The sequence below is a fragment of the Alligator mississippiensis genome, chromosome 3 (genome assembly GCF_030867095.1).
Source record: "Alligator mississippiensis isolate rAllMis1 chromosome 3, rAllMis1, whole genome shotgun sequence".
Lineage (NCBI taxonomy): Eukaryota > Metazoa > Chordata > Crocodylia > Alligatoridae > Alligator > Alligator mississippiensis.
Window position 1 is genome coordinate 49,315,270 of NC_081826.1, and position 24,663 is coordinate 49,339,932.

General features: G+C 42.5%; 1 protein-coding gene across 3 annotated transcripts in view; it reads right to left on the bottom strand.

Moving 5' to 3' along the window:
* Window positions 1–1,891: 1,891 nt before the first annotated feature.
* Window positions 1,892–24,663, bottom strand: part of CPNE3 (copine 3) — a 42,908-nt gene continuing 20,136 nt past the window's right edge. The window contains exons 8-16 of one of the 3 annotated variants that reach the window (XM_006269710.4): window positions 23,688–23,786; window positions 18,659–18,745; window positions 17,249–17,308; window positions 15,974–16,107; window positions 12,370–12,424; window positions 12,220–12,271; window positions 11,108–11,241; window positions 8,278–8,514; window positions 1,892–5,125 (exon numbers count right to left, since the gene is read on the bottom strand). In XM_006269710.4, the coding sequence (XP_006269772.1) occupies window positions 5,015–5,125; window positions 8,278–8,514; window positions 11,108–11,241; window positions 12,220–12,271; window positions 12,370–12,424; window positions 15,974–16,107; window positions 17,249–17,308; window positions 18,659–18,745; window positions 23,688–23,786 (969 nt within the window). In that variant the 3' untranslated portion in view covers window positions 1,892–5,014. Of the gene's footprint in view, window positions 5,126–8,277; window positions 8,515–11,107; window positions 11,242–12,219; window positions 12,272–12,369; window positions 12,425–15,973; window positions 16,108–17,248; window positions 17,309–18,130; window positions 18,544–18,658; window positions 18,746–23,687; window positions 23,787–24,663 lie in introns of those variants that run through there. The other 2 variants (XM_019486765.2, XM_059723918.1) reach the window with 2 other exon arrangements.

Genomic DNA, 24,663 nt, shown 5'->3' on the forward strand with positions numbered 1-24,663 from the left:
ATTTGTTAATGCTTAACATGTAGGTTACTCCCATGGAACCATTCCATGTACAGATTATGAGAATGCACTCTATTTAAGAGCCACAGAAAATTTTGTGGCAGTCTTTTCCAAAGTACAATAGTAGGGAGGAGAAAGGTGACTTACTCTTCAATTGCTACATATCTGTAAGGGCATGTGAGGTTATTGCTGATCACAGATAAAAGCATGAGTTTTAGGCCATTTCTCTTTTTCTGTATCTTTCCTGGTTAGCAAAGTTCATCCTTTTACCCACTGCAACCCAAGGAGAGGCAAAGAGAGAACACAGCCAAGAAGTACAGCACACTTGCTGTAGCTTCCCACATCTTTTACTGAAACCATGAAGGAGATAAGTTGCAGCTATACCATCAACTTCACACTTGGAGTCTGAGCAGGTGTTAAGGTTTCTTCAAGCTCTCCCTTATGTAGGCAGAAGACAGGGAAAGCTGTAAAAAAATTATGATCTTTACACAGACACTGTAAAGTACTAAAACCCTTTCCCACCTCTCACTGTGTAGGTCTCCCTAGGCAAAACACTCATTTTGTTGTGCTTGCTGTCAGTACAGGGTAAATCTTTTGCAGAGGGCCTCCAGATTATCATCGGGAACATGCAGTTCTTGGTTAGAATGAAAAAAAATGTGCATTAAATTGTTATGCTTTGTCTGTCCTTAATGTACAGAGGAAGGCTCAAGAATTCAACATATGTAATATGCTGTTTTACAAAGGACTATACCGTAAGAACAAAGCTTGCATGGTAATACAACTTGGTAATGGCTAGCTCTTCTTAAATTATGGACAAAATATGGTACATACAGTCAAAGGAGTAGTCACTTAACTTTCAACTGTCTTGAGGTTGAAAGGTTAGTCTAGTTTAGCGCTGTCAAACTGGTAGCCCACAAGGGATTAACTCATGGCCCCTAGGCAGCCAGTTCAGGTGCCACTACCCACATCACTTTCTTGCTGTTGGGCTCCTGCTCCCTCCTCCAGCTTCTGCTTCCTGTCCCTGGGAGGCCAAAGCCCAGGGACCCCAGTGGCCCTGCCCAGCACAGTAGGGACAGGTGCACCTGTAGATTATGCAGTGTAGGACCCCAGCCATTCAGAAGCTAGACAGCACTAGTCTGGATGACACTTCCAACCTTCTGATTCTATGATCATTTTCTTACAAAATGGCAAAAAAAATGTGAAATTAATAGTAGACTCCTTCTTCCAAATGTATCAATCACCTGTTTACAGAAGCTGGAGGAAAAAAGGGGTAGACCAGAGACTCTGATAGCAACAGGAGAGTGATGCAGGGAATGGCACCTGAACTGGGAGCCCAGGCCCTGTGAGTTAACACCTTGTGGGTTGGATCAAGCTCTTGGGCTGCCAGTTGGCTAGCCCTGAAGCTAAATCCCTTTCAGCCTCATAGGACAGTTGGAAATTGAGTGGCTTTACTTTGCCTTTGATTGTATGTACCAGATTTTATCCATAATAGAAGAGCTGACCTTTACCAACTCCTGTTATAATGCAAGCTTTCTTTTACAATGTTGAAATCCTGAATAAGAACCTGGATGGCCTGCAAATCTTAGTCATAATTCTATACATGAGCAAGGTTGCAACTCTAAAAATCTGCAAGAGGCACAGGAAAAGCATGGCTGAACTTTAGTATTGGCCATTTAACATTTTGCACAAGGTCAGATCTTTGCTTAACTGAAGTAATCAGCATTATAAGTCAATAAAAATACATCTCAAAATGCTGAGCAAAATGTCACTTTCTCTGTTCTGGTAACATAGGATATGTATTTGAGACATCTACATATGCTAGAAACACTTGGACCTCTTACAACAGCTACAAAAAAAATCACTTACTGGATGACAAGAAAACTTGAACAGAAAGTACAGCAAAACATGTTTATTGAAATGATACTTTTAATGCATTAAGCCATTTGGTATCACTTGACTTCACCACAACTGAAATATAAAGGAATAGAGGTGTGTGTGTGTATAAATGATGTATATAAAAGGAAAATATATATTTTTTTAAAAATCTGGTCATACAATATTTTGCCACTGTACATATGCATAGCTCAGCAAATATTAAATAAGGAAAAAAAACCCCACACATCTTTGATTGTGAAAGCTGCTTTACATAACCTGCATCACAAGGTGGTACTATTGAGCTACAAACACATGTACTCTGAAAAGCAGAAAGTTAAATCCAGTTATACAATTGTTTTGTCAATATTAATCCATTAAAGCAGTTGATACATTTAAAATACAAGAACTAGAGAGAACACATGATACATCCTCCCTCCCTCTCAGGAATACATAACTTCACTCCAGTCCCTACAATCTGAAAGTTAGAGAAAGGCCACGTGTACTTTGTCATTTGATTTTTAATACATTAAGATAAAAGGACAATTGCAAAAGCCCAGTAACTACAGGATTCCCTCCCTTTGGGCACTGTGAAAGAAAAATGCAATAAGTACTGAAGCTCTGAGAGGGAGCAAAGGGGAAGCAAGGGACAGTGCAAATCTAGCCTGCTTTCAGATACAATCTGAGAATTATTATTAGCCTGTCCTTTAGTACAAGAACTGCAAAAAGTTTCTTCACCATAGAAACTGGGAATGTGCACGTGTGTAGCTTAAAAAGATACCAGATTTAATCTTAATGCACAGTCATTATTTAGAAGTTAGGTACGCTAGTTCTGCAGATGCGACTAGTACTTCTATGTTACTACCAAAGCCACAGTCAAGGAATACTTAAGAGTGCAGCAGAATCTACTTCACCATCCTTCTGGTACATATCTGAGAGGACCAAAGGATCATATTCTATACTATAGTATACTTTTCAGTGACCTTTGCTTAAAAAACCCCCAAAACACTCCTTAGTGGTCTCTCTACCTGGCACATGTGGACTTGAAGTAGTTTACTATGAATACATCTCCTATGAATTTGTAACTGTACGACTAAGGTTTAGTGCTGGCTGTTTCCTTGCTTTTAATACTTTGCTGTGCCCAATATTAATTACTGTCCCTATAAAGTAGCAATTTATTTTGACCACACTGACAAAAGGCAATACTGTAAGCAAAAATTCAAATTAAAATTAAGACAGAAAGGTAGAACTTGGCTTAACATGAACCAGTATTTGGGGACATCTGTGATAGAAGATAAATCGCATCATTCATATTAATTAAACATTCTACTTAACCATCTACAACCCATCTTGGTTGTTTCACAAACTGTGCAAGACAGCATGGTAAGATAATAGTGATACATGCACATAAATCAGAAAAACATGCACACAAAAGTGAGACAGAGGGCACTGCAGCCACATGATAAAGGAGATCAAAAAACAGAGGTTCCAACAGGTAGGAGAGGCCTGTGTACATAACCTAGCAAGTAAGAAAGGCTATTGTATGGATCTGAATGTTCAGTTAGTCTACATGTGTTCCAGGTCATCATGAGTTTACAACTCGGTCCTCATCAAATGGGCTTTGCCCTCAATCCAGCTGACTTCAGATTCTTCATTACAAAAAATTAATGTTCAAAATGGACATTTTGGAAAGGGATGAAAATGTGTTTTATTTCAACTGTGTATTATATATACTGGTAATATCAAAAAGGGTTGTCTGTGTTGGTACCAAGTGTGCAAGTGGAGTGTGTTAAAATTCTAGCTGTCCACTTGAGAAAAGCAGAATGGATTTTCAGTTCCTATATGGAAAAAAAAAAAAAATCAGTTCCTATTTGTACAAGAAACAAATGGTAAGGCAAAACCCAAACCTAAAGAACAGAGGACTCTAGAAGAGCAATATGACTTACAGGATTATATGGAGTTCGGGGTCTTCTATGAGACAGCGTATGGAAAATTAACATCTTTTTGAGACCATACATTTCAACTAGAAAGCATGAACAATGCCAGACCTACTCAACAAAAGGTAAAAAGATATCAACGAAAGATATATTCCTGAGCACTTTCAAAAAAATTGTCTTCATATGATATGATGACAAACCAAACAATACTTTTACTAAAAAGGGAAAACTATCCTTCCCATTTAGCAACCAAGTTGTAATAGTAACCAGAGTTGATGATTAGCCTTATGATTGTTTTAGATAAAAGAAGTGATATGCACCTTAGTTTTTCAGCACTCTACACTGTCAAGTGTATCAAGATTTGTATAAAATTTACACTGACAGGTCGACATTATTTAGAGGCAAACAGTTGAATTAGTTTTGAAATGCTGGTTAGACAGTTAGTTACCATTACTTTAGGCAGCTGGTTGCATCTATAGCAGCACAATTATAAGCTGCATACTATGAAATAGTTTTAACATTTACTGTTTCATCAATTTAACTAATATTAAAGTGGTCCAGAATCCCCCAAATGATCAAGATAATAAAAATTCAGGAGGTAGTGTGAAAAGGTATCTTTAAAGATCTACCTCTGCATTACCTACATTTAGCTGCTATTTTGTGTATGGTGAGCAAACTTATTTTGTGGGAGTTTGTACATGAGCTTTGACAGTCACAACAGTCAAAGCGTTCAAGTGCACGTACATCCCAGCATGTGTCCTTTCATGTAAACAAATGCTCTTTCTACACCACTGAAAAATCATGGTATATTGGGGTGATCCTCCACAAGGTACAGTGGACTAGCTTGATGGCAATATTACATGGGCATTGCAACACAAAGCAACTGTTCCACACCCAATCTGTTGACACAATGAGTTCATTATTGTATTATTGTCGATTATATTCAGCTTATTCTTGACAAATGTTATTTTCTAAAGCATTCCCATCTGAGACCTGAACTATAATTTGTAATGGGGATTAAACAGAATTCCTGTCTATCTCAAATATAAAATGTTGGCAAAGCATAGGGATTCCATGAGAAAGTTGACACAAATATTAACATGTATGAATGTATAAAGAGAATATCAAGCAAAAGTCTGTTGATACAGCTGACGCAGGAGGCACAGGAACTGCAAGCAGGTTAGCCTTGTCTCTTCCACTCAGAGCTCTCACTTTGCCGCAGGATTCTTGGGAGGCTGCAGTTTGTATGTGTTAAAGTAGTTCACCACTTGCTGAGGCACTTCTGCCAGTACACACTGAGCCAGAGCTTCTTTTGGAGCCTTTTTAAAAAAAGATCATTGTACTTCAATTTTAACCAACAGTTAGGGGAGACCTTACATTTTAGTCACTGTCTCTTTTTGGAAAATATAACAAGCTATATTTCTCAGCAGAATATACCAGGGGTTGTCAACTGGGGGTATGTGTACCCCTGGGGGTTCTTGGGAAGACCCCAGGGGGTATGTGGCAGCAGCGCAGAGAAACAGGGGTACATGGGAATCAGTGGTGCAGGGTCGCCACCGCCATCCATCACTGTGCATTGGCGCCATGCACTGCTGCCCCACACCCAAGTACCCCCACTTCTCCACGCCTCTGGTTTCACATCTGGCCGGCTGGCTGGCTAAGGGGTGGGGGAGTTTGCTCATGGCCAGCCAGACGTGAACCCAGTAGCATGGAGAAGCAGGAGGTACCTAGAAAGTTGCAGTGAGGGGGCAGGCCTGCCACCACCATCCATCACTTCATGGTGCCGCATGCCGCTTTCCTGCCCCAAGTATCCCCACTTTTCCACACTGCCAGCTTCATGTCCAGCTGGCTGTCAGCACCCCCTCCCTGCCCAGTGCATGGTGATGGTGCAGAGAGTTTGCACCTAGCAGCTGTCCCTGCCACCATCTATACATTCAGTGCCACCACTGTGCAGGGGACGGGGTGCTGATGGCCAGCCACATGCAAACCCAGTGACGCTGATAAGCGGGAATACTTTGATGTGGGAAACCGGTGCCCGGTAGGCAGCACGGAATAATGGATGGCAGCAGCAGCCCCACCCCACACACCATCACTTCCCAGGTACCCCCACTTCTCTGTTGCCAATTTCATGGCCAGCCGTCTGGGGAGCAAAGGGCGGGGGGGGAAAGCGGGCTGACGTCTGGCAAGACGCAATGCATGTAGATGGTGGCAGTGGCCCCACAACCACCTGGAAGGGGTACCCTGCTTAAAAAAAGGTTGAAAACCCCTGTGCTATATTATTGTAATACTAGACAGATTCCTGTGAATTAGCTGATTGTCTTCCTGAATCTCAGGAGCACAGCTAACCCTTGGGGGGGGGGGGGGGGGGGGGGGGGGCAAATCGCAGATCTGATTGCCTCCCACGCTTTGGGGAGGGGGCCTGCAGACAGTGGCGGACAGTGCCATTGGCATGTGCCGAGGGTGCCACTGTGCACCGACAGCTTTGCATTCTGTCTGTTCGTCTCCCCCCAATCATTACTGCCCCCCCCCCCCACTCCAGCCACGCACCACTGCCTCTCCCCGGCTGATATGACCCAGGCCCCGCACACCCCTAGGGTCAGCTCTGCTCAGGAGTGGTAGCATTTGTGTATTATGTGTCCTTCCTAAGGTATTCTCAGATTCATCAAAATACAACATGCGTGCCCAAGCATGATATTTAGTCATGTCTGTTATACAAGGTCAAGATAACAGAAGTTATAAACCGACCTAAGATGTTCCACCCATATCACAAACTCTTACCTATATTAAACTACATTATTTGTTTTTTTAGGGGAATTCCTTCAGCGGATAGTTGTTTATATCTAAAGATCAAACCTCTGACACAATACAACTTGCTTCCTATCAACTGAAAGCCATACTTGAGCAGAACCAGTTCTTCAATGAATAATCAGTACTATAATAGACTAACTGGTTAGTTAATCTACAACCAAGGGTGGCATATTAAGCATGGTTTATGTAAGGATTACGTTCTGCCCCCACAGTAATTTGTCCAAACGAAACAGTGGCAATCAAAGAAAAGGCTTATATTAAAATTATTTTTAGCAGGAGGGGGAGGAGACTAGGGTACAGAATGTACAAAACAAGGCTATGCAAGACAGGGATGAGACTGTATCTAAGAATTTGCTGATTGCTCCTGCCCTCTTCCCCCCTTTTTTCTGCTATACATGTCAGGGTGTTTTTAAGCCAGAGGCACTGGGTGTTGGCTACAGCTAAGGCTGGGGACTTCAACTGGGGTGTGCCAATTCTTCTGCTAGGAGCAAAGCTGGAAGTTCTTGGCTACAGGGTCTTGCCCTTCCACTCAGGGTCACATTGACTGCCATATCTGGGGTCACGAAGGAATTTTACTTCATGATCAGATTGGTATGGACTGTGTTGGTTTTTGCCTTCCTGTGTAAGTGGGGAACATAGCCCTTTACCCAGGACCTCTTGGACATATATTTACAACATTTTATAGAAGCAGAATATTGAATGTCGTGGTTCCACTGCTGTACCTGTGGTAGGTTGGGGTGTTAGGTCTATGTTGCATCAGGGTTGAAGGTAATCATCTACAGAGTTTAGATTGTGGTTGTATGGGATGGTCTGGATAGGGTTGATCCTGCCTGAGGCAGAGGGTTGGACTAGATGACCTCTGGAGGTCCCTTCTAGCTCTACTTCTGACTCTGTGACTAAGAATGTACCTGGAATGCTGAACTGCTTTGTCAGGCTAAACTTCCTACAAATCCAGGTACATTTTTAAACTAATTTTTAATTTTGGCAAAGGCATAAAATACAAACAGACTATGTGACATACTGGGAAAGGCATGCATACAGTTGAATTCCTTTCGAGTTAAGCAGCAAATTGAATTATTCCTACAAGTTTCCTGTGTTCTGACTTATTTGTGTTAATAAAAAAAACTGTAATACTATTTTCTCCCCTTCACACAATGATTTTATCAAATAATCCAATGCACGCACACTAGATTTGGTTTAAATAAACACTCAGGCAATGCCACTGATTTCAAAGAAAGTACTCCTATAGAGGCACAGAATGATGAAAATTTACTCCTTCCAAGGAAGGCACTATTTAATTGTGTTGAATTGTATTTGATGGTGTTGAATTAATGTGCCATATAAATTTGTAAGCACCACTCCCCTGCAAATATTGGTTACAAAATATATTTTGTAAAAGCCAAGAACAGGTCATCTTTTTACTAGAGCCAAGTTAATATACTGTGAATTCTATAGGCAGGCTAGAAGATACACATTTCTTTTAAGATATTAATACAGATGTACCTTGCTTTCTGCTGAGGTATGAATTGGCTCCACGACTCACTCCAACAACACTGCATGGATCAGGCCAGAGTGAAAGCAAGACTGCCTGTATCTAGATACTCAAATCTAACATACTTCCCTAGTATTTATTCAGGACATAATTAGTTACATAAGTACTTACGTTCTGAAACTTCCTAAATGGAACAAATTGGACAATGTCTCTGATAGCCGGCTCTCCTGATGGGGACCTGAGACTTCCGTTGTCACCATCAAGAAACTCCATGGCACTGAAGTCAGCTCCTCCAACACCAACAATGATAATGGACATTGGAAGCTTTGAAGCATTTACTATGGCAGTTCTAGTTGCATCAAGGTCTGTTATCACACCATCCGTTATGATAAGGAGCACAAAATATTGCTGTCAAACCAAGACAACAGAGATCAACTGAAGAATAAATGCATCTTGGGTGCTACAGACTTGCATGCAACATCTGCAATACTACAACCCCACTACTCAGATTTACCATACATACAGTCACTACTTTCAACACATAAAGGTAAGTCACTAACCACCGCAGACAAACTGCTAACTTTTGTTTTGACACTTGACAGAAGTGGAGTTTACAATAAGGAGCCTAAAGTACAAGTAGCCTCCTTACCAAGTGATTCCCAAAATTTCAAGTACAGAAACGTTCAATGACTGGAGTTTTTCCTGACACCTCTGGCAAAGGTTGAAAATTAATTTTATAGAATAGTAGGGTTGACAAGTCAGTCAATCGATCAGTCAAATTTTGTTAAATGACCAGTCTGTTGATTGCATACTTTTTGACTGGTCAGAGATTACGGCGATTTTATAGGGAGTGAATGTTTTTTGCAGGTTTCTTGATAAATATGATTTTTTACTGTTTTGGCACATCTCTTCATGGAAAATTTGCGCTTTTTCTGTGTATTATTTGACTGCATAGGCAATTTGTTTTACAATTTTTGACCAATATTTGACTGGTCAATTGACCAAACTTTATTTGACTGGTCAAATACCCTACCCTTCAGAATACCTTTCGTTTTGGTCCTCTGAAAGGATACCTTCGAGAAAAGTGCCTTCATGTTAAACCTCAGCACAGTTTGGGATGACTAAGCAAAAGAGCACTAAGGAAAAATAAAAGACTCTCCTCTATGTTACACTAGGGGTGCTCAAGCACTCATGGCCCCCGGTGCTGTATCATTGGACCCACAGGGCTCTCCATGGATCTATGGGGAGCCCCTGGGCTGTGACCCTATGTGCTAGACTGGGCAGCACAAGGCCTGCTCTAAGCATGCAGGACCCCCAGAATCCAATCATGGCTGGGCATGAACCAGGTGGAAGTAATGCAGGACCCAATCTGGCCTGCAGACTGGCCCCATGCCATTCATCTGGCCTGTGGGGCAAAAACTGTTAGCACCACTTTCCTGTACTAAGAAGTTGGCAAGATATTGACCAGGGAAGACAACACTGTGCTTTGGCGAAAAAAGGAAAAAAAAAGATAAGATACCCAATTTTTAATACAGATGTACCTTGCAGCTGAAAGGAGTTTGAACATGTTACCTTGTAATGGCTCCATTCATCAAGGAAGTTTTATATTTGTATATATAACATTCCGGGTTGGATTATTAGAAAACAAGTGGATAGCTCTTCATTTTCACACACACATGCTGTCTCTTCAAAATTCCTATGGCAGCTTTCTTTTCTCTATTCCAGCATGCCAGCTGTTTTGCTAAGATTAACTGCCACTAGGCTTGAATTCTTCTTTCAGTCTTTTGAATAATTTATTCATACTTCAATTAGAAGCCAGTAGCTTGGAGTATATGTGTATGTAACTGATAGTTTCAACTGTAAATACCTATTCAATTGTACAGTGCCAAACATGTTTTCAATAAGCAAAACAAGCACTCCTCAGTTGAAAGAGGAATCCTTGGCACTGCACTCCTATAGAGGTCTATGAGTGTGTGAACTTAAATTCCTAAGTCCAGAGGCTGTTAGCAAGGAAAGAATTTCAGGAGGAGGATCAGGTACAAATGTACTAATGGTAAAAATATAAATATTGACTCCTGCTACAACCATGTACCACCACGACCACAAGTCCAAAGGAAACATCCTAGTTTGTGTGCTAGGTTCATAGGTGGGTTAAAAAAAAAAAAAAGGACTAAATAAATTCATGGATGACAAAACTATCACTAGCTATTGAACAGAACACATGGAGATATTTCCTCTGGCATCTCTAAATCTATAATGGTGGATGCTGGGGAGGGTACTGAACAGGGGACAGATCACTCTAGAGATGTGTGGTTCTATGCTCTCCCTCTAAAGCACCTAATCCTGCCACTGCTAGAGACAGGATACTGGCTAGATAGACCATTTCTGACCCAGTAAGGTACTTACTATGTTCTTATGTTAATTCACCTATCAATACCTAGTCCTATATCACAGTTAGCATCTCAGTGCAGGGAACAAAGTGGAAAGGTTTGGAGGTCATTTTGACAGTTTTTGGAGGCCATAGAGCTCATTTTGAGAGTTTTTGTGCAAATGTTGTTTTTGAATCCAGACTTCCCTATGTTATAAACTGGAGCTTGAAATGGCAGAGAAGTTTGTTTGCTATTTTGAACACTCAAATCACAGGTAACCATGCATGGAAGTGTATTCACATGCTTCTATATTGAAAAGTTACCTGCACAGAGTACAAAAATCTTAACATGCTCGATAACTCATTCAAAGCCCTGGATGAAAGTAATTACAGAAATGCCAAGTATTTTTTTATTGATGTAAGTTTCATCAAGAAATATTGTTGTTACATACAAACAGGTGGGGAAGCTTTAGCACTTATTCAGCTTAATGGTACTAAATGCAACTAACTTCATAAGGTAAGTGGTTAACTAGTACAACTGATATGATTCCCAGCTGAGACGGGGCGGAAATAATGAATAATGGAACAAAACAAATGAGAAAGGAAACACCCATGCCCAGTTAAAGTACTTACAGATGCTGTCTGCTGCTGTGCAGCTGCAGCAGCAAATTTTGCCACATGGTTTATTATTGGAGAAAAATTTGTTGGTCCATATAGTTTTACTTGTGGAAGGCAGGCTCGATACGCTTCAACAATGCCTTGTACTCCTTTCAAAAACAAAACAAAACAAAACAAAACCCAACAACAATAAATGGTTTAAAGTCCTAACATGTAATATTAAATTCAGCTATTCCAACTCATTCAACCTTCCTGACACCTTTTTAGATAACTGTTTATACTACCATAATGTCAGCTATTTAAAGTTAGGTTTAAGAAAAAAAAGTGGTATGTTTTGGAGGAAGAGAGGTGAAGTGCTACTCTTGACCTTATGAGGAGATTAAAAGTTTGTCAAGATAGTCAGCAAACAGGTGAAAACTAGATAACTGATTTAAAACCATTCTATGTTATTGAGAACAGGGGGCCCTGTTAAAAGACTAAGCACAGCCTGAATTGTCATTGAGAATCAGCTACCTTCTCACTATTAGAGTTGGTCCTCTTCAGGCCAGTAAGGAGGTAGAGAGAATGGCAGGCTACACTACAACCTCATTAGGTATTTTTGCTACACAGTAATTGTCCAATATCTTTCTTTGCATGAAATGGCAAAGAAAGGAACCACAGAATACTCTACACAAAGAAGGCCACATGGCAGGAATAAATAACGTCTTTGTCTATTTAACTTGAATCAAGCCCCTTAAAAAACACCTCCCAAATCTGTGCTAACCAATGAAGTATATTATTCATTCCCCTTCTCTTTCCATTTCTTTAAGACCACATTTTGATGGGTCATGTATTTCTTTTTCCCCAAATAGCCTTTTCTGCCCAATTTAATCTCTACTGACTGCTGTGTTAATTGTACCAGTTTAACCACAGTACCAGGAGGCAATATGCATCTGCCTCAACAGCACTGTGAGGGAATGAAAGCATGTCCCAATCCAAGTATGCTAGGTACTCTCTCTCATAAGTCAACTTATTTCCATTAATAAAGACTGACTTTGGCAGAATGTGCACAGACTGTAACTTAGTGTAGTCAAAACAAGGCCTTCTTCATATTTATTTCAAGAGTTTTATGCTAATTTGAGACTTACCATTGCAAAATGGATTTGAGGGGTTAAAATTTAATGGAAACTCGTGTGACACCTGTCAACACATGAAAGAGATGTTCAGGTCTTACACATACCCAATTCTTTATAGGCAGTTTTAGTTTGCCTATGTTGTGCACATAAACATTTGGTTACCTGAAAGGAAGGAGGAATCTGTGCACCAAATCCAAAGGCTGGAAACATCTTATCTCTGAAAAAATCAATTTAAGAAAAATTGAAATGATTGTTTTCTTTTAAAAGCTGTGCATAGTTCATAACACATTAGCTAATCAATCAGCACCTCCTTTCATCTTGAATGTAGCTGTTTATTAGGAACCAACAGCCAAAGTTAATTTCCCTATGTAAAAGGTGTAAAAGCTAGAAGAAATGCTTTAATTTCCAAATCAGCTAGAAAACTAACTTATTGAAAAACATATCATGGGCATACAGAGCTGAAAAACGCTGCTGGATTGTTTTACACAGGACAGGCAACTGCCACAAGGTCATTTTAGTTCTCAGAACTGTGGTGGTTTCGTTGACTTCAACTCTACAGATCAGGGATTGTGGAAACACGAAGGAACAGGGGGTACTCGAGCTGGAGGATTCTGGGTCCTATCAAGGGACTATCACCCAGGTCTATGACGGAAGGGATAAAACCTTCCAATCTCAGGCCATGGACAGGTGTTACATCTGTGTTGAGAGAAAAGCCCTCTCTCTCAGCACAAAAAGGAAACACAGCCATTCAAGGGATTTCTTGTGGAAGAGAACTGGGTCTTTAGCAAGAAAGTTAGATCAGATAGCTACAAATGAAATCTCCTTCCACCCAATCCATCTTGAATAACCATATGCTTCTCCTGGGTACTGAAGACACCCAATATCCCAGTATTCTGCTCTCTCTCCCTCAAAGGAAACAGAAGGGAGAGCCAGAGGCGAGCTGTCAGGAGGCTCTGCCTTAGGAAATTCCTCCTTCCTCTTTCCAAACATTGGATGGGCCTTCCCACCTCCACACTCCTCCAGGTACAGAGCAAGGGGCAGCTGTGGTAAGGTTCTGTGAGTTGGGACTCCAGGAGCTGGACTACATGCAGGTGTTTAAAAACTAACAGGAGTTGGGAGGCTCTCTCCAATATTACTTCCCCGTGCCTCTGGTTTTTCAAACACCTGTGTGCAGCCAAACTGTTTTTTAGTTCTGGGACTGCCCTGAGGTGATTGGTGGGATGGCAGCAGTGGGGTGGGAGCATTCTCCTGTGGTCATCAGTGGCAACTGCTGTTTTTCAACTCCTGGGCTATTTTTGTAGCGGTAGGAATATTACAGTAACTCTTACTACTAGAATGAATGCCTGTTCATGACCTTAGTGTACTACTACAAGGTCCTGCTCCTCTGTTCAGACTCAGACTGATCACTACATTTGGCATCAGGAGGGAATTTTACCCTGCGATCAGACTGGCACAGATTGTTCAGATTTTGCATTCCTCTGTAGCTGGGGGCATCATCCAATTTCTTGGATCCCCTCGAGCATCTGTTAACAGTAGAGGTGTGTGAAATGGGCCATATTCGATTCGGATTCGGCCCAAATCGGGGACAGTGATTAGATTTGTTGATTCAAATTACTGTCCCAATTGATTCAGCCAAATCTGAATCCGAAGATTCAATGCTGATTCAGAGAATCAGTGATTCAGCCATAGAGACACCTTTAAATGTTTTTTCTACATACCATGAGGTACCAGGTGTGGCTTGTGAATGCTGCGATGCTGGGGCAGATGAAGCATCCCACAAGAGCGGGGGGGTGAAGGGGGGGGGCAGCACCCACCGAATGCTTAGCAGCGAACCCAAAAGTGGACCAGAAGTACTTTTGATCCACTTCTGGGTCTGCCGGGCAGCAGGGGGAGGGAGGGGGGCCTGTGCCCCACTGGCTTGGCAACTGGCTGCAGGTGGACCCTGGGTGCCCCCCCAGATCCAGGAGGCACCAGTCACCGACCCAGGGGGCAGGGCACGGGTCTACTTCCAGGTCTGCTGCTGAGCTTGCTGGGGAGCCCCCCGTGCTCCTGTGGGACACTCCATCTACCCCACCATTGCAGTGCTGACGAGCTGCCTGGTACCTTGAGTTATGTAGAAAAAACATTTAAAGCTGTCTCCAAGTCCGTATCATCGAATCTTTCCGAATCTCTCTGAATTGATTTGGAGGGTTCCGATTCAATTTGGAGAGACTAAAGAGTCTCCTGATTTGATTCAGATTCAGAGACTCAGCCACCAAATTAGGCCAAATCTCCGCTGAATTGAATCAGCAACCAAAGCTTCATGCAGCCCTAGTTAACAAGCTACTTCTTGTCCTTGCACTGGCAGGACATTGGCAGTGCCCTCATTTTCCTACTTTTCTGGTCACACATTAAGGTATTTTTTGCTGTTTTCAGGCACTGTCTGGTAGCTATGGGTGAGGATTGCTCATGCAGTTAAGAACAGGTTAGACAAATACTTCCACAAATCAACTTAGGGAGGATCCTATGTTGAGTAGGGGTTGGATTAGATGACCACCTGAGGTCCCTTCCAGATCTACTTTTCTATGATTCCATTCAATGGTTCAAATTATTTCCATTGGTATTTATTAATAAAGACTGACTTTAGGAGGATGCCCACAGACTGTAGCCTATCAAAAGATCTGACCTTCAGCACAACATTATATTAGTAAAGACTCAAGACCAGGAAAACAAAAATAGCCTAACTTCCACAGTTCCTTAAGTCTCCCAGTGTGACACTCATAACTGCATCTGTCCATAAAGCTCACCACAGAGCAGAAACCAGTCATATCTGTACACATTGTTGATACTTAAAGTAATCTCTACGGTGCCATCTACTGGCTGCTTCAAAGAATGCTAGAGAGCTAAACTGAAAATTTTGCATCTCCCTCTAGAAGAGAGACCAGCCAGATACCAGTCCATGCATAGGTGCCAACTTTGGTTTCTGCCAGTGGACGCTTATAGATGTTAGTAACGAAAAATGGTGCTTTAAACTTGGGGCATTTCTGCTGAGGAACTGAACTTGGGTGTTAAACTCAGGTGCATTAAACTCAGGCACCTTAGTGAGACTGACTAAATCAGCTATTAGATAAAAGCGCCAAAAAGCCCTGCTGAAGCACCCAATCTTTACAGCCACTGCAGAGCCGGGTTGAAGTAACATGCTGCTTCTTCCAGTAAAGCACAGTTTTTTGTCCTTTTTTTTTTTTTTTTTTTTTAACATCTGCAAGCAGTTCAGACCTAACATGTAAAACCAAAACAGCTACGGCTCGTGGGTGCTGAGCACCTGCTAATTTTTTGGGGTGGGTGCTTGAGCCCTGGAGCACCCACAGAGTTGGAGCCTACAAGTCCATGTTTAGCACGTGATGGTCAGATGAAGTAACCGAAACAGACTATTCCCCACATCCTCCATCTATCCCAGAGGCTGGAAGCTCATTCAAAGAGAGAGGAGTGCATAAAATGCAGGGAAAATACCATGGGCAACTGGTGCCTCCTGAGTCAGGGGGGGTACATGCCCCCCAGCAGCCAGTCAGAGACAGTTGGGGGGGGTGCACTGTCAGGGGGTGCACCAGCGCTGTCAGGAGGTGCACGTGCACCCCCTATGTGTCACCACTGGAAAATACAAAAAGATGGTTATGCTCTATTTCCACTAGATTCAGCTATAAGACTTTCATTCTGGCATGCTGGCTGTGATACATATGGATCCTGGTTCTAAAACACACATTAGAGAACAAGACAAATTATAACTTACGTATCATAGTCCTGAACAACCATTCCCACGGACCAAATGGCTGACAGGTATTCATTAACTCCATTAGGGCTAAGGTAATGCAGGGAATCCGGGGAGCGAGGGTCACCATTGGAGCCTGTAAAATCTATTCCCACCTGTCAAATGAAGAATTAGCAGTGAGAGCTACTCCTGAGTTTCTAATTTTATGAAAAAGTAAACTGAAAACAAAGCAAACAGTAAGAGAACTTTGACAGCAGTGCTTTCTAGCACATTTAAACATCTACCAAACACCATATTCACACTTAACTCTTTTTGAAACACTGAACATATGTTGTTGACATTTGCCCTGCTTAAACAACATGAAAGAACTGAGTCCCCAGGGCAAGCTTCCTCCATTAGCTCCTGGTTCATATTAAATTTTGACCAAAAGTGCTTGCCATCCCTTCAGTGGGTAGGAATCAAGTGTATAGCCTCAACCTTTTCCCCAACACATACAATCTTAACCCTTATTAACACTCAACCTGGTCACAGAGTTCTTCCTGGGGCAGGGAAGAGGGAAGCTCCTGGGCTGGAGAAATCTTACCACTGCTGTAACTTAAATAGCTTCAGGTGAGATCCTACATTAAGGCCCAGAGGCATTGCTCAGGCTGTGGAAAAGGCCCTTGAAGCTATATTTAATGGGGGATCTAAGGGCTCTTTGATCCTCTACTCCAAGATGTAAAGAATGGGCATTTATACACACACTTTTTTGTGCTGTGACGCACCAGAGATTAATCGAGTCTGCTCCACATGCGAGCTGATGTGCACCATGCTGCATTGCTTGCAGTTGTGTAAGCGGATAAACATGCATCAGTGTGGAAAAAATGGCAGCGGTGTGCTTTTGAATGAACACACCTTTGATGTGTTTTAGTTCAGAAGTGGGCTGCTGCCATTTTCTGTGCACATTTTGCCCCTTATACAACTGAATGCATTGTAGTGCCAGGTGCTCTTCATGTGTAACAATGCCCAATGTGTTAAGCCTGTGCCAGGAACCTGAATGCTTTTCCTTTGGTCTCCGTCTACTCAGCTGTACTGAACTCCTACTAGGCATAACTAATATGAACCTTTCAGATCTCTACAAGTAATGGATGAACACACAGACACACATGACAGTCTCTTATATTTTGTCCATATGCTACAAGAATAAAGTAGTTAAATACAGTAAATGATCAATCCATACCACAGTTTGTTCCGAATACAAAAAAAAAAAAAATAAAAATCAAAAGCAACTTTGTATTTGTGATGTATTTTACTTACAGTGAAATTCAGCTGACATCCTCCCATGATGTAATCAAGGAATGTGCATTCCATTATAACCTAAAAGGAAACATTTAAAATAGATTAACATTTTATTTAACAATTTAGAGAAACTAAAGAGGTTGATAAGGTGATCACTGAATTTCTTGAGAAATCAGATTTCTTCCCCACACACAGGTAGTACTGCACAAGTAGTCCCATTTCACTGCTTTTTCATAGAACAAGATGCTATGCACTTAGTGCATCAGAACCAGGCCCTTTATACTTAAATATAAATAAGACTTGGATATAAAGGAGAAAATTTTTATAATAAATGTGTTTACTTAAAATATAAAGACCATTTGTAGAGGTGCTCATCGCTTTCTAAACTGTTAACTGACACACATTGCACAGTTTGAATCAAATTTCAATTTGAATTAGGAGTTAGATGATCACTGACCATCACAGAGTTTTTCATGCACTTTGGCAGTAGAGACTGCAAGGGGCACTGGACACTGCCCATCAATCAGGGCCACAAAACTGTGCTCACTTGCTGCAGCTGGTGGTGGGCACAAGCAACAAGCCCTAGATACCTACCACATATACAGGTTAATTAATACAGTTTAAATTGCCTAGTTTGGACTGCCCTAGTCTGCATTAACTTTAATCCTCATTCAATGAGGAATAATTCATTCAGACTGGAACCCATTTTAATTCAGACTACAGGGGTCCATGTGTATATAGTGGCAGCTGTAGTCCAGATTAAACCTAGAAAAATGTAATGTTTATAAACGGCCAAAGTTACTAGTCAACATACAGTAACTTACAGTAAAAGCCAGGATTCTTGGTGACTTTGTATTTAAGGGGATGTCATTTACCAATTCCTTTGTCACTCAAACATACCTGCTGATATAATTTTGCAAGGCTGCTTAATTTCCTAAAGTGATTATGCTGAGCACGTGTTAAAAGGTGCCGAGTACCTGCAGTTCCCATCAAGTAAAATGCAAAGGCACTGACCACCTAATTTCAATTAAAAAGACCATATTATTGAAAATAAGGGTAATGAGATTTGATATTTTAGACAAAGACTAATCAAAAACTTTTACATAAAGGTAACTTTCAATTGCTTGCATATTCCCATATAGATGAACTCAAATCCTCTAAAACAAATTACACTATTCACATGTACTGAATTTTCATTCAAATGGAAAGCTATAACATTTTGCTGACTTTATCATAATAATGCTTATGCGACATTCACCACATTTTGCATGTATACTACCATCACCATATACACTCAACGATGTAGCTTTCATGAGCTTTAGGAGGTGAAGACAATGCATGAGACCAGAGATAGTACCTAGATATTTGTAATTAAAAAAAAAAAAAAAAAAAAAAAAAAAAAAAATTAAAAAGCCTTAAGTGACTGACCTCACAATGTTTTACACTCACAATTCCAGAGTTTCTGTAGCTTTTCTTCTTTTGTTTTTTCTTCTCATTGATGCATTCAAATTCAACCTATGTGAGTGGAAAACAAGATCACAAGCAACATTAGTACAATCCACTTACAAAGTACCCATCCAGGACTCTCAGGTGTCTTTTCCTGACAGCAAATTACAATTAGACACACTGAAAACCAAAACAAATCCTGCCTGCTCAAACAGGGAGGGGAAACCAAACCAAACCAAACCAAACCAACCACACACACATATGTGCACCCAGGTTCAATACTGTGCACATACTTCCCTCTGCTAAAATGCTGGGAAGAGCGGTAATGAAAAAAGGCAGATTCTATGATTCTGAACCCCTTGCTGGAGACCTTTGTTGTTTCCTTTTTGATAAATCCAGGGGATACTAGATGTAGCAGTTCTAGTCACTGCAAGTGTTGCACTGTAGGGAGAGAGGTAGGTCTCAATAAGCAGGATCTGAGATGTTTAAAGATTTGAACCAACTCTTTAAAGTCTATCTTGTAATCAACAGTCATTGAAGACTGGGGAGTATTGGCATCATGCAACCAAACTAAGAAACTCTGTTGCATAAGTAAGACTCCATCCATGTTCTGCACTCACTTCAGTTACCAGAATACATAAGATCCTAAGAAGTGTCATACTGAGACAGAAATATGGTACATCTAGCTCAGTATCCGGCCTCCAACGGTGGCAGGAGTGGATGCTATACAGAAAGAGTAGTGAACCAGATCTTTAGAGATAGATCCTAGGGCTGTGCAAAGCTTTGGTAGCCAATTTGATTCAGAAGAGATTCGGTTCGATTTGGGGACTGAATCTCCGAATCTGAATCAAATCGGGAGACCAAGTAAAAGCTATGAAGCAATTCAAAGCATCTGAATAGATTCAGAAAAGCTTTGGAAATAGATTCGGCCGATTTGGAGATTTGGTTATAAACTAAACAGACAGCTGACAGCTGCTTCCAGCTGGTAAGTCTGTTGGGGTTGGGGGAAGGGGGAGGGAAAAGGGCATGGGGGAGGGAGGGATTGAGACTGGGACAAACTGCCTAGCGGGGGGGAGCAGGGGCTCTGCCCTGCTGCCGCTTGCCCAGCCATGGCGGGGGGGGGGGAAATGCAGGAAATGCAGGCGTGGTCTGCTCCAGGCAGAAGGGGGAAAGCAGCAGCAAAGTATAGCCCCCACTCCCAGTGCTGCTGCATACATCCTGTACCTCCCGCACCAACTGGCAAGTGGTGGCAGGGCAGAGCCCCACTCCCAGCGCTGATGTGAGAGCGGCAGCACTGGGAGCAGGGGCTGTTCCCTGCTGCTGCCCAGAGTGAGTGGCACCTTCATCACGCCCCTCCCACGCTGGCCAAGCACACGGCAGCAGGGCAGAGCCCCCATGACTCTCCTGCTGGGGCAGAGGCAGGCACAGCTGGAGGAGCCATGGGAGAAGCCCCCATGGCTGTGATGCCCAGCCCCATCGCCAACCCGGCCCCAGCCTCTTGGCAATTAAAAAAAAATAAAGGCCCACACTCAACAGCTGCAGGAGTGGCGATAAGGGCCTCTGAGGGCTCATGGCAGAGCCCCTGCCCCCCCGCACAGCATGGGGCAGTGGGGGCAGCAGGGATCACCACCCCCACCTGGAACCCGTGCGGCAGATGCCCCATGGTGTGGGTGCAGTGCCGCATGCTGTTCTGAAGCTGGGATGGATTCATGCGTCAGCCAGAGCTCCCAGTTCGATTCCCTAGCTCTCTGACCATTCCCCCAGCAATTCCCCAGTGGGGACGGGCACCCGGATTTCCACGTGGAGTTTCTGCAGGCTGCTGCCGCCAGCTGGGGCAATAGCCCAGAGCCACTGCCATCACCAGCTGGTAGCAGCAGCCTGCTGTCATCCCACATCATCTTGGGGCCCACACCCCCCAGGAAGAGCTAGGGGAAGTGAGCAGAGAGCTAGGGGAAAGATCAGGGAGCTAGGGAATCGAACCGGGAACTGGGGGAATGTTCAGGGACCTGGCTTGATTTCCCAGCTCCCTGTTCGATTCACCTGGGAGCTTGGGCAGCTTCACTTGTCAGCCAGAGCCTGGCAGCGCTCAGCCCTAGTGGCCCCAATTCCCAGACAGCGCGCAGTACCCTGTCGAGCTGAGCTGAACCCGCGCCACGGGGCCGCTGCTGCGTGGGTACCAGGCAGGGGGGCAATCCCTGATGCCGCCCACTGCCTCGCGTTGCACAGGGGGGCTCTGCCACAAGTGCCCAAAGGCCTCAATCAGCACTCCTGCAGCCAGTGAGTGTGGGAGGTTGGTTTTTTTTTTTTGGGGGGGGGGGGGGGGTGTTAAGTGCTGGGACTAGGCTGGGGCCATGCAGGACAGCCATGGGGGCTTCTCCCGCAGCTCCCCCCACCTGCGGAGAGGCAGACAGATGGAGGAGCTGCGAGGGAACCTGCAGCCGCCTGGCTGTGCCTACCTCTCTCCAGCCAATTCAAATCACCGAATCTCTCCAAATCTTCCAAAGCTGATTCGGCTGAATCGATTCAGGACAGTGATCCAAATCTCTGAATCGGATCACTGTCCTCCAAATTGGCCGAATCTGAATCAAATACTTCCCTACGCAGATCCCCTATTCAATACCTGCCCTGGCATCCACCATTTATTGGGTTAGAGATGCCAGAGAAAACGTCTCCAACCATTCTCTTCAACAGACATTAATAGATCTTTCATCCATGAATGTATCCAGTCCCTTTTTGAACCTGGCTATCCAATCTGCCTCCACCACTCTGTGGGGAAATGAAATCCACAAATAACTATGTTGCATAATTAAGTGGTTTAAGACGTAATTCCATTTGAAGCCACATCAGTTAATCTCAAGAAGAAAAAACATAGAACATGTTTGCAAGAGCTGAGTTTGAAAGAAACGGATATATCCTCCTTTCTAGACAGACACTTTTAAGTCATCTTTGGGTTTTTTTGCTATAAGCTTGCTGAGCAGCAGCTGCAGATCTGTCAATCCGCAAACTCTGGAAACATATGGCTGGTACCCATCATTTGCAGAAGCTCCTTGGATTTCCTGAAGCTTTCTCATTCTCTTCACCTCATGTCCATTTCGCAAAAACTTCATTTCTGCCAACTACTCCTCAACTATTACTGATCTCCAGCAAGTGGTAAGGTAAGGTAATCAGTAACACTGGCCACAGAACTGAAAAACACACATGCACATAAGTATTTGAACAAACTTCAAAAACAACTTTGGTCATGACTGATTACATTTAGCAACTAGTTGTTTAAAAAAAAAAAAAAAAAAAAAAAAAAAAGGTGTGGGGGCGGGGGGAAAGCTTACAGAAAACACAGGCATTCACCAATAAGAATCAATTGTGGCTTCATTCCTGGGATGACTTAAACACCCCAAACTTCCATTAATGTTCAAAACAAGGGAACTAGCATGTATCAGGCTCCTGCCAAAGGTTTCCCTTAAAAGTATCCCCCAAAGGAATAAATGGCAATATTGAAGCTACTGAACAAACTGCAACAGTTCTTTGTAGGGGTGCACCAATAGAAATTTTGGAGGCCAATACTGATAGCTGATTTTTAAGGAGGCATATCAGCCGATACTGATCTGATTTCCGATACAGATGTGTCCAGTTAGTAAATGTGTTGTGGTGGAAGGGGAGGGAGGAAGTGTGGTGGGGCAGGCAGATCAACAACCCCCATACTGAGGGAAGGAGTGGGGCCAGGGTTGGGGCATGTGCCCCCCGGTTCGGGGGAGGGGGGGGAGGCTGCAGCTGTGGACTGGGGACAGGGGCCACACCCACTGGGCTTGGGGCAGGCAGCAGCGACACTGGGAGGGGACGGGGGGGACAACTACAGCAAAATTTGTTCAATGCAGCAGATTAAACCTTCCTGTGGAATCTTTAGTCTTTACTATTTGTAGAACTTAAATTACAACAGCAAGAAACATGACTGTGTAAAAAACTGTACAAACAATGCACCATTCCTGAAAAAACCTAGAAAGATGAAAAAGCAGCCTTAGAAATATCTAGCAGATTTACACATGAGTAAACTCATACTGAAATAATTTATAAGCACCAGTAAAAGTGTTAGATTGTTTTCTGTTTAGTCTTAAGAAGACTTCAGAAGTAGTCACCTACAAAGGTGCAACATGGAAGGAGGTGGTTATTATAAGAGAAAAATGTAATATTAGTACATACAATACTCAGGACGGTATAAGGTTACATAAAAGAAAGATATCCTAAAATATTGCAGCAATATAAGCCATAAAGAAATTCTAAGCAAAGGTTCTGTGGCCTTTAATCAAATTTACAAGGAAGCAGTCAGTCTTGTAACAAAGTTTTGCAGCACTACTAAAGGTTCATAGCACAATACATGGGATAACCTTAAAGAAAAGAAATAAGGATACAAACAGCATAAAATATCAAGTGGATTTCTGTACATAAGAAGTTGAATCTTCAAGTCTTCAATTAGATTCACTCAATCACCCATTCCTCTCAAGCCGGAAATGAAAGATTAAGTAAAATCTGACACAAGGACTACAGGCTTTGGTCTTTTTATAAAACAGTGACATTTAAACTGGATTCTGCACTTTGATGATTATGGATCAGTAAAATTCATTTAAGTTGACTGGTTGTGTTTTTAGACATTAAAAAGAAACCAAGATATTAAGCCTACCTATGCATAGATTATTAACAGAAATACTAATTCAGCCTCAACTACAAGTTCCACTATAGGTTAGGGCAAGGGTGGGGGGGGGAAGAGGTGGCACAGGGGGCAGGAAGGTGGTACAGGCAGCTGTTGCAGGTTGGGGCTAGAGTCACAGCAGCCACACCTGCCCCTTGCCTTGTACTTGATTTTAAGATGAGTCACCCCGCCCCTGCCATGTTAAAGGGGGGAAAAAAACCTTGTCTTGGATTCAAGTAAATATGAGAAATGAATTTTGTTGTCTTTGTTCCCAAAGCATAAAATATCTTAAATTAAAGCATACAAAAATTGTTAAGCTTATGGACTTACTGGTGAGGACCGGGATGCCTCCTTTAGCTTTGACATTGTTGTTTGAAAAGTGCCTATGAGGTCATGAGATCCATCGCTGTCATAGTCATAACACTGTACCTAAAATGCAGTATTATCCAGTATTAGAAATAGCTACAGCTCTGACAGAGTGACTTTTTTTATAAAATGCATCTTTTTCTGCCAGGACATCTAGCATAGCAGATGTTTCCCTTGTGCCATAGATTTAAATTAGTGGAGTACACATCCAAGAGACCAAAGACTGTTTTGCTAATTGAAATAAGTGTCTTATGTGCTACTGGCCCAGAACCTTCCACTGAAATAAATGGCAGCTGAGCATAGTCAACTATAAGATTAGGCTCAACGTGATTAAGTAGTGCTAACGCTAGTATTTTACACTGACAGTGTTTGGAAAACTCATCCATAACACCTCATTTTTCCTCTCCCACTATGGGCTCAAGGCCTAACTTGTGAAGGTACTGAGCACATTCAGTATGTATAGATTTTAGTGGGATCTTATAGATACTCAGCACCTTGGGAAGTCACCACAGATGGTTGCCAGAAGAATGAAAGTAAGACTATAACTATCTATAATAATACTCAGACATAGAGCATTTAAGTTTCAATGTTAAAACTAGCAGCTTAGAATCAATATTTATCTCAAAATCAGCAATTCCAAGGAGAGTCCTTGACTGACTCTTTATAAAAAGTCTTCTGGATGTATACAATAACATCTCTCTGTTTACTTAACACCACCACACCCCCTAAAAAAAAAATAATATAAATGGTAACTCCTAAGGGCGTACCGATAGAGATTTTGGAGGCCAATACCGATAAGCCGATATTCAAGGAGGCATATTGGCCGATACTGATCCAATTTCCGATACAGCTGCCATCAGGTGGTAGGTTGGGGGGGGGGGGGGGGGGGGGGGGGGCAGATCAACATCCCCCATGGTGAGGGATGGGGCAGGGGCAATGG